This window comes from Gastrolobium bilobum, unplaced genomic scaffold (genome assembly GCF_033153095.1).
Source record: "Gastrolobium bilobum isolate Gb01-03AN ecotype WA unplaced genomic scaffold, APGP_CSIRO_Gbil_v1 utg4102, whole genome shotgun sequence".
Lineage (NCBI taxonomy): Eukaryota > Viridiplantae > Streptophyta > Magnoliopsida > Fabales > Fabaceae > Gastrolobium > Gastrolobium bilobum.
Window position 1 is genome coordinate 81,019 of NW_026896431.1, and position 16,357 is coordinate 97,375.

Consider the following 16,357-nt stretch of genomic DNA (forward strand, 5'->3'; position numbering starts at 1 on the left):
AATTGCCTTTATTGTTGTTCTTCTAAGTGAGAAGTTGGAACATTGGTCGTAATTTCTTAGCCTTCTTCTACGTTTTCATATTACATGGAGGCATGGTATTTGTCTAATATCTAATCTTCTGCACCAGGTATATATAGGGGAGTGTAACCTTTCTAGACTTCATAGCCTTATGCATCACAATGCATATATAGTGCATCCAGTTCACCCTAATGTCGTGAAGGATGGCCCACATAAGAACAAAATCACCTTCCAGCACCTTCGAGTGATTATGCGGGTGCTGGAAAATAATGTGTATGATGATATAATTTAATATACGGAGGACTGCTTTTAGTACAACATCAAAATCATATCGTAGGAGCTCCGTCCAGATAGGAGCAGTCATGATATTATCAACCCTGCAGATGCGGGATGTAAGCTCGCCCTATGAGTAGTTGAGGTTCTGGTAGAAGGCCCTCACCGTAATCTTCTAATACGGGCACTTCATCTCAACAATCACCAATAAATGCGTCTGTCCCAACATTGTCACAATGTCGAACCCCTTCACGGTGAAGAATGCTGAATCCAGTGATTTCGGCTCACAAATGGCGCGACTCATGAAGGACTTCACGAACCGATCATATGCTGCGATGTCATCCTCAAATAAATATCCAAATGGCATGTCAAGAGCCTCCGTAACAGCTGGCTATGGCTGAGAGGATGAGGACCAGTCATGGCGGCGATTTTTCCTTCGCTCGGAGGGCACAACTTTCTTCAAACCTTGTCAGTCAGTCATTTTTCACAATTTCAACCTAAAAAAACACAAAGGTTGTATGAAAAACACAAAACACAAAATAAAAAAAGAAGAAGAAGACAAACACAACCAATTGAGAATATGGTTGGAGGCTACCAAAAGGATGAGAATATGTTTCAGAGGCACATATGAAGCAAAACCAATTGAAGTCTTGTAAATTGGAGAACTTGAACATAATGACTAATCTTTATACTTTAAAAAGCAATATGGTGGAGGCTGAAACAGCCTTGAAGGTTAGGAAATCATCTCTTACACTTTTGCTATATTAGATAATTTAGAAGTTGATTATAAATAATTTTCTAAATATATTTAGGTCTATATGTAGTACGTTTCATTCCATTTTTTGGGTAGGGTTCATCCAAAAAAGCTAAACAGAAAGTACTACTCAAGCACTAAAGACATATGCAAAATATCCACAACAAAAAATACTTTGATAATCCCAAATAAATTATTCACTAAAGACACAACTCAAGTCTACAACTCTTATATAATGACCAACCATCCTTCCAAGTTAAATGTATGAGTTAGGCACAAATCTAATGGACTCAAAAACAGCTTTGACATCCACACACTTTCAACTTAGTTCATCAACATAGAGATGCTATGGAATGTGCAATATTGTAAGGCAACAAATTGGAGATTGTAATTTAACAAATCAATTTATATCTTTCGCCCAACTAGCATTCATTTCTCTATGAAAGCACTACTCAAGCATTCTATCATATAGTTTGTCTACAAATGAAATAAAAATTGAATTAAATGGTCAAAACATTGCAGTAATTAGATTAAGCTTGATTCACAAGACTAAAAACACACAAAAAAAAAAAAACACCTGAACCGATTGCTAGGGCCTACTTGAGTTGTATGGATTGTAACGATGATAGAGGAATAATACGCAGATGAAGACGATGGCAAACGGAGACGACGCAAACGGAGATGACGGCGATGAGAAAGAATGTGAGGGAAGGAATGTCAGCACGTTATACTCGAGTAACTAATTTAAAGAATTTCCCAAATTATGAGCAATATCCGGTTAGTGCACATGTGTGTTCGAGCATAGCCTATTTTTTCCCGTAAGATACTTGAGTATATCTCTATATACTCGAGTATATTATTGGGCCCCCAACGGATCAAATAGAGACAGATAGGTGAAATATTTTGGTATGAGGGTAAATTAGTAATTTTTTATTAATTTAAGGGCACAATAGTAAAAAAACCATAATTCATTCATAATTTTTTTTAATATATTGACAGGTTGAAATTTTCAACCTTTTTTAAAAAATAGAGCGAGACGAGTTCGGCGATTTTGAGGCAGATTAGAGATGAGGCAAGTTACTCGTTTTACTACCTCTGTCATTTAATGACTAATGCCACAGTGCAAATATTAATTATTTATTAGCAATCGGTTATACTTAACCAACTTTAAAAAGAATTATTATAAAATAAATTTAGGCGAATTACAAGTTTAAATTTATAAACCTTAACGTTAGAATATATATATATATATATATATATATATATATATATATATATATATATATTTTGGTATGCACGTTAGAATATTTTTTACTTGATCATCATTTTTACTAGTTAGCTTGAAATTACATCAACAGGTAATTACATAAAAAATTATTATAAAATCAACAATAAGGAATCAACAACTCATCGTAAATACAATATTCATAAAGGTATGATTACAACTCCCTTTAAAAAAATTATGAAATAATAATAATAAAGGAATATTTATCTTTTTAAAGAATAGTTATTTTACTTAAAATTAATATTTTATTTTATTTTTAATTTTTTTTAAAAAAATTCACTTGCTTCCACCATGAATTTTATTTCTCTCACCATAAAATACAATAATTTTGAATAAAATGATATAATTCTATGTTTTTTAAAAGAACAAACGTCAATTCCTAATAATAATGAGAAAGAGTTAAGGAGGAAATACTGTTGAGTTTTGATAATAAAAGTTACGTTAATTCATGGACATTGAAAAAAAAAAACAAAAAACAAAGGAAGGTCTCAAACAAATGTTCGCTCTTCCTTGCATTTCAAATTTTCAATCTTCATTTCTTATACAAACATCATGCAATCACGTTGCCAAACATATATAATGAGCTTTTTAATTTTTTAATTTTTGTGGGAAAAAACGTGTAATACTCAGATCTGGAGTATATATTGGGCTTCATAAGTTGTTGCCCAAACTCTTGGGTCTAAAAGAATCGTAATGATAGTGAGGGGGAAATAAAATATATAAAAATGGCAAAAGGTAAGACAAAGAAATGGGAAAATATATTTTTATGTTGTTGGAGAATGTTTTTCTCTCTTACACATACATCGATTTTCGTGTTTTTTTTTTTTTTTTTTTATAAGTGAATGGATCCCATACATAATTATTTCTATAATATGAGAGATCTTCTCTCCTATTGCATGAGATTAATAAAGTTCCAAAAGAAACAATTAAAAAAATAACAAAAGGAAATATACAAATAGAGCGAGAGAACTATGTACCCAAAAAGGGCAGGATGGAGGGGCAATCAAAGCACAAAGCATGTGACATGAACTCATGAGGTGTGAACTGTTTGCTTTAAATCAAATCGGCCCCTTTCTCCTTCAATTTCTCCTTTGTTTAAAGTTTGAACTGCGAATATGGATTCAATCATTGTGAAAAAAGCGATAGAGGACTCATAAGTTGTCCACACATGAGCCCAATTTCAGTGCGCACTCCTTTCATGATAGCTGAGTGAGGCAAGAATTAAGTAATTTGAAAAAGAAAAAAAAAATACCGTGGTGAAAAATATATTATAAACTCAACGCTAAATGATCGTAATGTATGCTGGTGTCAAGGAATTGAACATACGAGGGATGAGATAATGTGTTTGATCTTTTCCAGTATCATCTTTAGAAAAAATTTAAAGTTTTAATCACAAGACCTACTCTAAATCGAACTAATTATGAAATAATGAATTAATTGAAATATTTCCAAAATATTCATAAGGTAAGAAAATTGTGAATTGTCGCTTTCATTTTTTCCTGTTATATTTAGAAAGTACTTTTACTAAAACTTTCCAGATTTCAAATATTTTTCTTATTATATTTAAAATTATTACGATGCTTAAATACATAAATTATGTCAAAATCTTTTTTTTTTTTTTTGTAATAATTATGTCAAAATCTTAACTTGATGTATATATATATTAGAATTTTCAACATTGTGAAGAATGTATTAATGTAGTTAATTTAATAATTATTTTTTATATTGGCCCATGCTTTGGTCATTGGAACAGAATAAAGTTGGTCAGTTATTGACCACAAAATTCCTTTTACCAACTTATCTGCTAATTAAGTAATTTACATTTTATTTAACTTATGTAATATTTGATTGATTGTTATAGCAATATCGTAACAAGATTACGATAATGTTTTTCTTATTATATTTAAAATTATTATAATTACCAATAAAGATGAGCACAATTGGTTAAGAATTAGGTTTATACCTTCTTATTTTTGTTCTTTCTCTTTTTTGGGGTCACGTTATAGGTGTAAACATTAGGATAGAAGAAAAGTGACTTGGAGGAAGAACAAACCTTAATATCGAGAACCATTTACTTTCGAGATGAGAACACTGAAACCATCTTCTGTAACCTTTAGCAAACCCTGCAAATCATAATTATGATTGTTCTTTAACATTGCAGCATATATTTTATCTTGAAGTCTTTTGGCTTTTTCTTAAGAAAGTTAGAGGCTAGAAAAATAATAACCATGCTCTTCTTGCAATTAATTCAATATCCACACCATAATATGTCAGACTCATATACTGTAAGACATGTTTTTCCCCTGAGAGTTTATCTTTACCTTCAGAGTATCACATACAAAGAGACCAATTTTTTTTTTTTTTTTGATAAACTACTATTATTTTCTACGGGAGACAATTCTGTTCGGAACGAGTCTAGAATTAAGGCTTCAAATTCCTCTCAAAGATAGTACTAGGGAGACCACCTTCTTTTGTTGTTGTGATTCCTAACAAAGTATGACTATCAATATTTTTCCAATTCTCCCAATTTCATTCCTGCGCATTCTTTTAATCCAACCATCTCGAGTAGCTGTATAGATAGTTCCTTCTTTATACACACAAACATCTTCTTGATGCATCGGAAATCCTTCTCCAAGTTTAATAACATTCTGTCAAGGAAACAATATTAAAGAGAAAAAGTTATAAATACTAATTCTTGAACGCCATAAGACCATATAAGAAGTGTTAACTTTTCACGTTCAATTAGTTGATTTGGTTGAAGTTAAAGATGAAGGTAAACTGGATCTATGGGTGAGAAGTAGAAGACTTGAACTGTGAAAGCAGCTAAAACTGCCAGAACCAAGCTTGAACTCACCCCATATGAATGTGAGTTCGTATTACTTATGTGAGAATTTTATTGGTGAACGATTTGTAATTTTCTTATAAATTTTCAAAGAAATTGGTTGTCTTTTTAGCATTAGTTGGATACCAATGTCTAATTCCATTTAAATTTTTATGCAAAAATAAATAAATTATTATTATGATGCTTAGTTACATAAAATATGTCAAAATTTTAAATTGGAGATTTCAACAATTGTTTATGGAATATCTATTCATGCATTTAATTCATTAGTTATTTTCTTTTTTGGTTGGTTAATGCTTTACTGGTTGAAACATAGCGAAGTTATCAAATAATTAACACAAAATTTGTATAGAATGATTAATGTTGTTGTGCACAATTTAATATAAATACATGAAATATATGCATACTATACTGGACATAAAAGTGATCCTTGGATAATTTAATATAAATAGGAACGGACTATTTAATTAATATAATGGTTAATTAAAAATCTATATTTATTGCGTATAGTACTGTAAAAAATATATATACAAATAAGTCAGCAATAAAAAAACCTGCGCTCTAGTTGTAAATAAAATAATAAAATAATATTATATTAATAAAACTAATTAAATCAAGTTATTTAAATCTTTTTAATTTTTCCTAAAATCGAAGCAATTAAATTGGCAATATAATAGGTTAATTTTCATGTGCTGTTAGTGGGTGTCAAACGCAAATCCTCCCATTGAAAGTTATGACACCAATCATTATGCCACAATAAGTTATTAATTTTAGTGCTCTTATTATATTTATTATATACATAATATAAATTTTATTATATTACCACAAAATAAATTAAAATATTTTTATATCTTAACAAATTAAAGAAATACAAATTAAAAAATAAAATAAAATGAGTTTTATTTATTGTTTGATATAATGTATTGAGTTTTTTTAATAAAAAAATTATCTAATTCAAAATATTTTAGATTAAAATAAATAAATATTTTTAAACAAATAAATCAAATGAGAAAGAAAAAATTTTAAAAAAATTTCCTTAGAATTTATATTTTTAATTTATTAAGATAGAAAATTTCTCTGATGTAAACTAGGTCATAGACTCTTGTAAGCCCACCTAAACTCAAGTGAAGAAACCGGATTACCGAAAAGGTCAAAGTCAAAGTTGTCGTCATTTTGTATTGAGAGTGAGAGCCAAAAGCCGCATACATTGTGTCGCTATAATCCCATTCCACCCAATATTCGCTAATACGGTCCAAAGTCCAAACCCCTTTCTCTGCTTTCCTTCACTTCATACACAAGCCAACGACCAATCACCGTCATAGGATTCCTCCGTTCTTTCATATCTTCATTCAAAATCGGACACGTGTTCGCGCTCCACAGGGCAGGTCGCACAGGATTGCTCCCTCCTTCTGTGTTCTCTCTCTTTTCTTTCTTTCTGCTTTCGCAGTGACTCTGTCTGTCAGTGCTCATCAAATCACTAGCAGCTCCAAGATATAGAGGGGTTTGTGATGCTGAGGCAAAAGCGAAGCAGCATGGATATGATTCCTGGGAAGATCAGAAAACGAGGGTGTTCCTCGTCGGCATCGTCTTCGTCATCCGTGCTTCACAACTACAGGTTCAAAAGGGCTATTCTGGTAGGCAAGAGGGGCGGATCCACTACACCCGTGCCCACATGGAAACTCATGAGCTCGAGATCTCCGCTGCGACCACTTGAATCCCCAAAGTACCCTCCATCACAGACGGGTAGCAAGGCCAAGCAAGCTCCGGTGTCGGCGAGGAAGCTCGCCGCAACGCTGTGGGAGATGAACGAGATTCCTTCTCCGTCGCCCAGCGTCAGGGAAATGCAAGACGATACGAGGTTGAAGAAGGAACACAGAGCAAGGGAAAGGTTGGCAAAGTCCTCGCGTTCTGGTTCTTTGCCTCCTCATTTGTCCGATCCATCACATAGTCCTGTCTCAGAGGTCCCTTTTTTTTTCTTTAATATTTATATTATTATTATTCTTTGGTTAACTCACTCGAAATTATATTTCTGTCTGTGACCTATTGAATTGTTGATATTTTATGAATTCAGTAAATAATGTGGAATGTTTGGAGTGTGGAATTTATAAAACCATTAACGGTGATTGATTTTTTTATTTATTTTTGTAGAGAATGGATCGATCTGGAACAGGTAGTCGCCATAGAAGAACTCCATCCATTTCTCACAGGCCGAGGCTTACAGAACACCATGTTGGCCCTTTAGATTCTCTTAGCAATGTCAGTCACATGGAGGTATCTAATTCAGAGTTTTATCTCGTTTTCTAACATCCCAACAACCTCGTTTCTAGGCATTGCATACTTCCCGTTCCCGAACACCTTGTTAATATTTTGGAGTTCCATGCCCTTCTCACCCATTAATTTAATAGTTCCATGGGGTTGCTGAAAGGTTAATGAAATTGCTTTATGATATGTAAATGCAATATTTATGCTTAGACAACTTATAACATGCTGATGTCTTCTCTGTTAGTACTGGAATGGCCAAATTACATATCAAAGTTGATGTATACTTTTTTTTGTTACTTTGGATTGAGGTTTTAAATTTTGTCCTTATTGTTGTTTTTAGGTGTTGAAATCTATCCCTCTGGCATGAAATGCCCTGTCGTGTATAGCACTATTTTTGACAACTCAGTTGCTTATATTTTTCCACTGATTTTTGGACAAATTAGGAGCTTCTTACAAGTTACAATGAAAATGCTGTGTAGGTGCCAACTCCCAAGGATTTGTATGCACACGGTCCCTTGTTGATGCCCTTACCAGTAATTATATTTTTAATACATCTGCTGGTAGTTTGATGGCACTGCTGACAGATTAATATGACTTGTTCATGATGTGCAAGTAGAATATTTATGCGGAAACTGATTATAAACTGCCAATGAGTTTTCTGTTCATATCGTAATGGCCACACTACATATCAAAGTTAATTTATACATTTTTTTGTCACTTTGAATGGAGAGTTCAGTTTTGTTCTTTGTTAACTTTATACGATTTGAAATGTAACGCTGGCACAAAACACGCTGTCATGTACATGCATAATTTAACATACAATTGCGTGCACAATGCCTCATGTTATATGACTCAGCTTTTTGATAATTTAAAATTTCTGTTGAATAATATGTGATTTGCATAAATCCTTATAGATGCATCTTGGTTTTGTTGCAGACTGAAACCAGATCTCGAGCACAGACTCCTGCTTCCTCTACTGTTGGAGTTAAAACACGTTTGAAAGATGTTAGTAATGCTTTAACAACATCCAAAGAGCTACTTAAAATTATAAACCGCATGTGGGGTCATGAAGATCGTCCCTCTTCTAGTATGTCCCTTATCTCAGCTTTACATACAGAGCTGGAGAGGGCTCGCCTACAGGTCAATCAGCTTATCCAGGAACAGCGCTCGGAGCTGAATGAGATAAGTTACTTGATGAAGTGTTTTGCTGAAGAAAAGGCCGCATGGAAAAGCAAGGAGCAAGAAATTGTTGAGGCTGCAATTGAATCTGTTGCGGGAGAACTTGGTGTTGAGAGGAAGCTCAGGAGACGGTTTGAAAGCTTGAACAAGAAGCTTGGGAGAGAACTGGCTGAGACCAAAGCTATCCTTCTTAAGGTGGTGAAAGAACTTGAAAGTGAGAAGAGAGCAAGAGAAATTATTGAACAAGTATGTGATGAGTTAGCAAGAGATGTTGGTGAAGATAAATCGGAGATAGAGAAACAAAAGAGAGTATCTACAAAAGTTTGTGAAGAGGTAGAAAAAGAAAAGGAAATGATGCAGTTAGCTGATATGTTACGTGAGGAGAGAGCTCAAAAGAAACTCTCTGATGCAAAATATCAGCTTGAGGAAAAGAATGCAGTTGTTGATGAGCTCAGGAATCAACTTGAAGCTTTTCTGGGAAACAAACAAGTTAGAGAAAAAGGACGCAGTTCCACTCACTTGAATGGTGAAGAAATTGTTGCATATTTAGGTAGAAGCCGATTAGGTTCCCATCATAATGAAGATAAAGAAGATGATGGAGAGGTTGACAATGGAGTAGAATGTGAAGAGGAATATGCTGAAAGTGACCTGCATTCTATAGAGTTAAATATGGACAACAACAACAAGAGCTATAACTGGACCTACCCTTCTGAAAGCAGATTTGATACCAGAAGATTTCCAATTGAGGAAGAAGTGAAAGGTAGGAGGTCTACCTCTGGGAGAGCTTCAAGGCGAAGCACATCTCTGCAAAGGAGTATATCAGATGGAATGGAATGGGGAGTCCAACCTGAGAAGCTTCAAAATTCAGGAGAAGGAATAGACTGGGAAAGCTTTTATGAACTGGAGAAACAAGCTCAAGTAAAAGGTCATGGCGATGAAATGCAAGGCTATAAATCAGTGAAAGGTCTAAGAGATCAGATATTGGCCGGTTCCAGGCTTGGATCTTCCAGAGGTTATGCCAGTCCAACTAGACAATTTTCTCAGCCTTGGCCATCACGTGATCTCACGAATACCTTCCAGGAGAGACCTGCTATATTGCAGGGCAATGGTCTAAAATCAAGGTTAGGGGAAACCAGGGGTGAGAGCCAGAATGTAAGGAAGTCGAAAAGGTGAGAAGATGCTCATCTCTTTTGACATAATGCTTTGCTTGCCAAGAGGCTATCATGAACGATGGCTGGTAAAAATGAAGGACTGCCAATATCATGACACAATGCTCATATCCGTTTAAGTTTTATTTTGCTGATAGCCATGGCTGCTAACCTTGCAGCACTCGCTGCTTAAATTTTCATTTGACCATACACAGGTATGGTCGTGTTTGTAGAGTTCAGAACATGCGTTATAAATATAACCCGCGAGTTTTTCTTTTCTCCTGTAATATATGCTGAAGCTGATTAAGAACATTTTGTCTTTTTTTTTTTCCTTTTGTATTTAAGGATGCTACTTTGTCTCCCACAAGGTGCTTCAATGAGTGAGGAGGATCCAATTAACTTGATTTTGACATTTCCTCGAAATAAGGATGAATAATGAGCCAAAATTATTGAAGTTGAGGGGTTGGAATTTGGAACTAATATTCGCAATTTAATTATTTTCTGCCAAAGGGTGGTTCTGTCTCTTCCCGTGTCTTTGAATATTTGAGAAATGTTAGCCAAGCGCGAGGGGAACTATAACAATTATTGGTTTGATCATGCAAGCGCATGCTCCTTTTTTTATTTTATTATTGGACTAGAAGAATTTGCTATAAGGGCATGTTGGGTAAAAAATTTCCTTTAAAAAGAGAGAGAAAATAATCGTTTTTTCAATTGCTTTTAACAAGTTTTGATTAAAAGTTTTTTTTTTTAACTTTAAAATAAGTAAATCAAAACAAACGGGAAATCTTAAAAGTTAAATTGAAAATTTAATTAAATAAAATCAGAAATAAACTTTATTTCCAAATTTATATAAAAAAAGTTCCCGAATATCTTTTATTTTCAATTTAAAGAAGGGGAAGGATATTGTGACAACTAAATTGTGTTACTACCAAGTGACTACCAATCAATCTCACCGTTAGATCGATTATGTTGATACAAAGATTATATTTATTTCCATCTTTGTATGGTTATGATTCCTCATATTTAAAGTGAAAGCATTAAATATGAAAAATCATAACCATACAAAAGTGAAAATAAATATAAATTGTTAAATTTAGGAAATTATGACCATACAAAGATGGAAATAAATATAACCGTTGGATCAACATAACCAATCTAACGGTGAGATTGATTGGTAATCACTTGATAGTAACACAACTTAGTTGTCACAATATCCTTCCCCTTTAAAGAGAGTGGAGATTGACCTATACATTTTCCAAAGAGAGAGAAAGAGAAGAGAAATTCACCTATGCATCTAGAAAAAAAAAACAGAGTGATGGCACCTAATTTTGATGTATCAAAGTGATATTAACTTAAAGGATCATTCATATAAACAAAAAAATGAAATTCTTTACAAAGAAAAAAGAAAAAGAAAAAAGTAAGGACAATGGCTAAAGTAGAGTGTTCTAAATACTGGATGTACAATTGTTAATATAATTGATTTATTTTTCCTTTATTTGATAGATTATAAGTTAAACTAAAGGAAAAAAAATATATTATAAGATTTATTTATGCTGATTTTATATATGAAATATATTATTCTATCTATTAATGATAGAGAAATATAACCTATCTCATAGAATCATTCACAAAATAATATTCAGAATTTATCATATTTGATGTCAGAGAAAGCATCGTGCGCAAATGCAAGCTTTTCCCTCCAATTTCCATGCGTTCAATCTGTCAACATTATGCCTCTCCTCGGTCAGCTGCGAGCATCGCAACCCTCCTGAAGGTGTGCAAGAGTAGTGAACATCTCCAGCAAGTCCATGCTTGCATCATCAAAAGAGGTCTCGAGCAAGATCACTTCCTCATTTCCCACTTCATTTCCCTCGCCAACTCTCTTGCCACTCTCGCTTATTCTGTCGCCGTCTTCGATCGCCTTCTCATGCCTACTTCCTTCCTCTGGAACACTCTCATCAAATTCCATTGCCAAAAGAGTTCTTTTTCCGATACCCTCTCTGTTTTTGTTCGCATGAAGGCAGATGGGGCTCTTCCCGATAGCTACACATACCCTTCAGTGATTAAAGCCTGTTCCATCATGTGCAATGCCCGGGAAGGAAAATCGGTCCATGGGTCGGCTTTGAGGTGTGGAGTGGAAGGGGATCTCTTCGTGGGCACCAGCTTGATTGATATGTATGGCAAGTGTGGGGAGATTGGTGATGCTCGCAAGGTGTTTGATCGAATGTCTGAGAGAAATGTGGTTTCTTGGACGGCTGTGGTTGTTGGGTATGTCACTGTTGGGGATATAGTGGAGGCAAAGAAGATGTTTGATGTGATGCCGCAGAGGAATGTGGCTTCCTGGAACGCGATGATGCGAGGGTTTGTAAAGGTGGGAGATTTGAGCAGTGCTAGGGGTGTGTTTGATGCTATGCCTGAAAGGAATGTGGTTTCTTTCACGACCATGATTGATGGCTATGCGAAGGTTGGTGATATGGCAGCCTCAAGGTTCTTGTTTGAACAAGCTACGGAAAAGGATATTGTTGCATGGTCTGCTTTGATAACAGGGTACGTCCAGAATGGTCAGCCTAATCAGGCGTTGAAAGTCTTTCTTGAGATGGAATCAAAGAATGTGAAGCCTGATGAGTTCATATTGGTTAGCTTGATGACGGCTTCATCTCAGTTGGGTTGTTTAGAACTGGCTCAATGGGTTGATTCTTATGTAAACAATAGCTCTATTGATCTTCAGCAAGACCATGTAATTTCAGCACTTCTGGATATGAATGCAAAATGCGGAAACATGGAAAGGGCATTAAAATTGTTTAAAGAAATGCCAAAACGGGATTTAGTCTCATATTGTTCAATGATACAAGGGTTGTCAATTCATGGGCGTGGCGAAGAGGCGGTGAATCTATTTAACAGGATGCTGATGGAAGGGCTAACTCCGGATGAAGTGGCTTTCACAATCATCCTGACAGTTTGTAGTCATGCCGGCCTTGTTGACAAGGGTTGGAGCTACTTCCAGTCCATGCAGCAAAAATACGGCATGAGTCCTTCCCCTGATCACTATGCATGTATGGTTGATCTTCTAAGCCGGTCAGGGCAATTAAGGGATGCTTATGAACTTATAAAATTAATGCATGTGGAGCCTCATGCTGGTGCCTGGGGTGCACTTCTTGGGGCATGTAAACTATACGGTGATTCAGAATTAGGAGAGATTGTTGCTAATCGACTTTTTGAGCTTGAGCCTCAAAATGCAGCTAACTATGTGCTGTTGTCTAACATCTATGCAGCAGCAGAGCGATGGATAGATGTTTCCCTTGTGAGAGATAAGATGAGGGAAAGGAGAGTGCGGAAGATACCTGGTTGCAGTAAAATTTAGTCCAGAGCTGAATTCTTTGGGTATTTTAAGCTTTCACAATTCCATGTATCAAGTTCTCAATTGGTTAATTTGGTTGCAGAAAATGGAAAGTGATGTAATTCTTTTGCAGTTGATCTGGAAGCTAAACAGTTGCTGTATGATTGTTAAATTGTAAATGGAGTTGACGGGATTAAAGTTTTTTCCGGTTTTCATTTACTGCCATGTATCAACTAAGCTTGGGGTCTTAATTTTGAGAAACAGGTTTTTACACAGCAACTTCATTGTTGCTCTGGATTTTTTGATACTGGAACTGCGAAACAAACAGGTCGGATGCAATTCTTGGTGATGTATTGTCAGGGTTAGATTTAAACTGCAGTTTTCTGTATTGCTGAAAAAGGGATTATTGTAGCATGATCAGGGTTAGATTTTTTGGAAGCTTTTCATTGACGATTAAGATCCTGTTTGTATTAGATACTTATGTTGGTCATGTTGACTAAAAGGAACAGTAAATATTAATCCTATAAACGCTATCAATAATAGTAAATGGTGCATAGGAAATCATGTATTTCCTATCTGTTTCGGTTAAAATTTTAACCAAACGCACTGTAAATATGTTATATTGGCTCAGCCAACTTAATGATTTTGAATAATCACACTTTTTTTTTCCCTCATGGGCTGTCCCATCCTTTTGAATAATCACACTCTAAGCATGAGTTTAAACACTCGGGTCAGTAGTCCCGTCTGATGGTCATGCGATTCCGGAGAGATCTATTGAAGCTTGCTATACGTGAGTGTGAATTTGGATGCACTGACGTGGGAGTAAATCTACTTGACTATACTATAATTTTATTTTATTTTTTATTTTAAAAAAAAGAAACTTTGAATACCTGGCAAAATATGCAGTCCAGGACGAGAAACATTTGGTCCCAGTTGCATTTTGCCGCCGCCGGTAGCAAAATATATAATATAATTTGTTCAGGATATATAATATAATTTGTTCAGGAAAAGATTCCAACCTGATTATTCTTAGTCGGTAGCAGCTGCTAACTTTGTCGAATTACCTCGGCATTATAAACTCGGGGAATGCGATCCGTGACAGATACAAACAAGATTGCTATACAAAAAGCTTGTCTCTTTGTTAAGAAGAACATGGGACTATAAAGTTTTGTCTCTAATTTCATATTCCAACACATTAATTGTTCCTCCTCTCCCTTTCTCTCTGTCTCATAGATCACGCAATGGCAAGTTCAACCTTTGCAGTCAACCGAAGGTATGTGTTAATAGTAACATATAATACAAACTTCCATACTTATTGCATAAACATTGAAAGGTTTCTAAATGGAATTAAGGCCTACTATGAACCCTTTCTTCTGTGCAGGTTGGAAGGAAAAGTGGCACTGATAACCGGCGGAGCCAGTGGCATTGGGAAACGCACTGCAGAAGTATTCGCACAGCATGGAGCCAAAGTAATGATTGCAGACATCCAAGATGAACTTGGACATTCTGTTGCTCAATCCATAGGGCCCTCAATTTGTTCATACGTCCACTGCGATGTCACTGACGAGAACCAAGTCAAAAATGCAGTGGACACAACCGTAGAAACATATGGGAAGCTAGACATCATGTTCAACAACGCCGGCATAGTTGATCCCAACAAGCCCCGAATCATTGACAATGATAAGGCAGATTTCGAGCGCGTGCTCAGTGTCAATGTCACAGGTGTTTTCCTGGGCATGAAACACGCATCACAGGCCATGATCCCAGCTCGTACGGGTAGCATTATATCTACGGCTAGCATAAGCTCTTACCTTGGTGGTGCTGCTTCGCATGCATATTGTTGTGCTAAACATGCTGTTGTTGGTTTAACTAAAAATGCAGCCGTTGAGCTTGGCCAATTCGGGATAAGGGTGAATTGTTTGTCACCTTACGCTCTTGCAACTCCTTTGGCCACCAAGTTTGTTGGAGCTAGTGATGAGGAGTTTGAGAATATAATGAGCTCGCAGGCTAATCTCAAGGGTGTGACCCTTAAAGTTGATGATGTAGCAAATGCAGCACTTTATTTTGCTAGTGATGATTCAAGGTATGTGAGTGGTCATAATTTGCTCATAGATGGAGGATACAGCATTGTTAATCCCTCGTTTCCAATGTTTAACTACTCGAACTCTTGATTTTCTCTGTTGGGGTAGTAGAAACACTGCAATAAGGCCTCGTATTGAGCTAGTGCTTGTGGGATTGGGCTTTGATTGTAATACTCTGCTGTTACTCGGATGCTTAGGCTGCTTCTGAAAATTATATAATTTGTGATCTTGGAATTGTCCTACTTGAATCTATACAAGAATAAATCAAAACAAATATGAATAATTAAGTGTATGTTTGGCCTGAAATTTGCAAAATTGATTTTGGATTAACTTGAATTTAGTCAAAAGAAAATTTGTACTGAAGTGTTTCATATTTAGACACCTCTATCTGAAAAATAATTTTGGAGAAAAAAATATTGATCAAAATCAATTTAATGTATAATGTAAAGAACTCTGGGATACACCACCTAAAAAGCTAGCTCAAAGGGTGAGAGTGTCCAAGGCCTTATAAAGGCCATATTAGTTGTCCATCCAATCAATGTGGGACTATATACCTCAACACGTCCCCTCACGCAAGAGCCCTTTAGGCTAGAAGTGTGGAAATTGCACAGGCCCATTTTTGGTTTACCTTTTTGTGCTTTTTTTTTTTTTAATTCCACTTTTTAAAGCGAGGGACGGTGAGGCTCTGATACCATGTAAAGAACCTTGGGATACACCACCCCGAAAGCTAGCTCAAAGGGTGGGAGTGTCCAAGGCCTTATAAAGGCCATATTAGTTGTCCATCCAATCAATGTGGGACTATATATCTCAACATGTAATAACATGATTCTATTGTATAATTACCAGAGAAAACATAAGTTTCATTCTAAATTAAAAAAAAAATTAAAATGATGGGTGCAAATTATTAACGAAGGGCGAAAGTGGAAATATCCCTGTTTGAATACTGGTTTTAAAAATAATTTTTTGGTTTTCAGGAAAAAAAATTCGTCACGTAATGTTTATTTTGTAAAAAAAAGTTTTAAGAATTGTAATTATTTTTTTATTTTTAAAATCATATTTAGAGACCATATCACAGTTATTTTAATTTTGTGTTTTGATTTTCAACTTTCAAAATAATAAAAGCACATAAAACATATATTTTCATAACTGTTTTACAAAACAATTTTAACTGAAAAAAA

General features: G+C 35.1%; 3 protein-coding genes across 4 annotated transcripts; all 3 read left to right on the forward strand.

Annotated features, from left to right (window-relative positions):
- Positions 1–6,677: 6,677 nt before the first annotated feature.
- On the forward strand, positions 6,678–9,998 carry LOC133299705 (uncharacterized). 2 transcript variants are annotated; one of them, XM_061499191.1, is made up of 4 exons: positions 6,678–7,133; positions 7,321–7,443; positions 8,371–9,630; positions 9,715–9,998. In XM_061499191.1, exons 1-4 carry the CDS (start codon positions 6,681–6,683, stop codon positions 9,784–9,786), a joined length of 1,908 nt encoding a protein of 635 aa, XP_061355175.1. In that variant the 5' UTR covers positions 6,678–6,680; the 3' UTR covers positions 9,787–9,998. The 2 variants fall into 2 exon arrangements, with proteins under 2 accessions (XP_061355175.1, XP_061355174.1); XM_061499190.1 differs by having other exon boundaries at positions 8,371–9,998.
- A 1,471-nt stretch (positions 9,999–11,469) lies between these two features.
- Positions 11,470–13,454, forward strand: LOC133299689 (putative pentatricopeptide repeat-containing protein At5g37570). Its single transcript, XM_061499173.1, has one exon. The coding sequence runs from the start codon at positions 11,470–11,472 to the stop codon at positions 13,120–13,122; it is 1,653 nt and encodes a 550-aa protein (XP_061355157.1). The 3' UTR covers positions 13,123–13,454.
- An 813-nt stretch (positions 13,455–14,267) lies between these two features.
- On the forward strand, positions 14,268–15,269 carry LOC133299708 (secoisolariciresinol dehydrogenase-like). The gene is made up of 2 exons (XM_061499195.1): positions 14,268–14,371; positions 14,480–15,269. The coding sequence occupies exons 1-2, from the start codon at positions 14,340–14,342 to the stop codon at positions 15,267–15,269; spliced, it is 822 nt and encodes a 273-aa protein (XP_061355179.1). The 5' UTR covers positions 14,268–14,339.
- Positions 15,270–16,357: the final 1,088 nt, after the last annotated feature.

What these genes read in the sequence shown, in the direction of transcription:
- LOC133299689 (XM_061499173.1), top strand. Translation starts at nt 11,470, where the DNA reads ATGCGTTCAATCTGTCAACATTATGCCTCTCCTCGGTCAGCTGCGAGC.
- LOC133299708 (XM_061499195.1), top strand. Translation starts at nt 14,340, where the DNA reads ATGGCAAGTTCAACCTTTGCAGTCAACCGAAG. An exon ending in ACCTTTGCAGTCAACCGAAG is followed by an intron (nt 14,372 to 14,479) that starts GTATGTGTTAAT and finishes TCTTCTGTGCAG; the next exon opens with GTTGGAAGGAAAAGTGGCAC.
- LOC133299705 (XM_061499190.1), top strand. Translation starts at nt 6,681, where the DNA reads ATGCTGAGGCAAAAGCGAAGCAGCATGGATATGATTCCTGGGAAGATC. An exon ending in CACATAGTCCTGTCTCAGAG is followed by an intron (nt 7,134 to 7,320) that starts GTCCCTTTTTTT and finishes TTATTTTTGTAG; the next exon opens with AGAATGGATCGATCTGGAAC. An exon ending in GCAATGTCAGTCACATGGAG is followed by an intron (nt 7,444 to 8,370) that starts GTATCTAATTCA and finishes GTTTTGTTGCAG; the next exon opens with ACTGAAACCAGATCTCGAGC.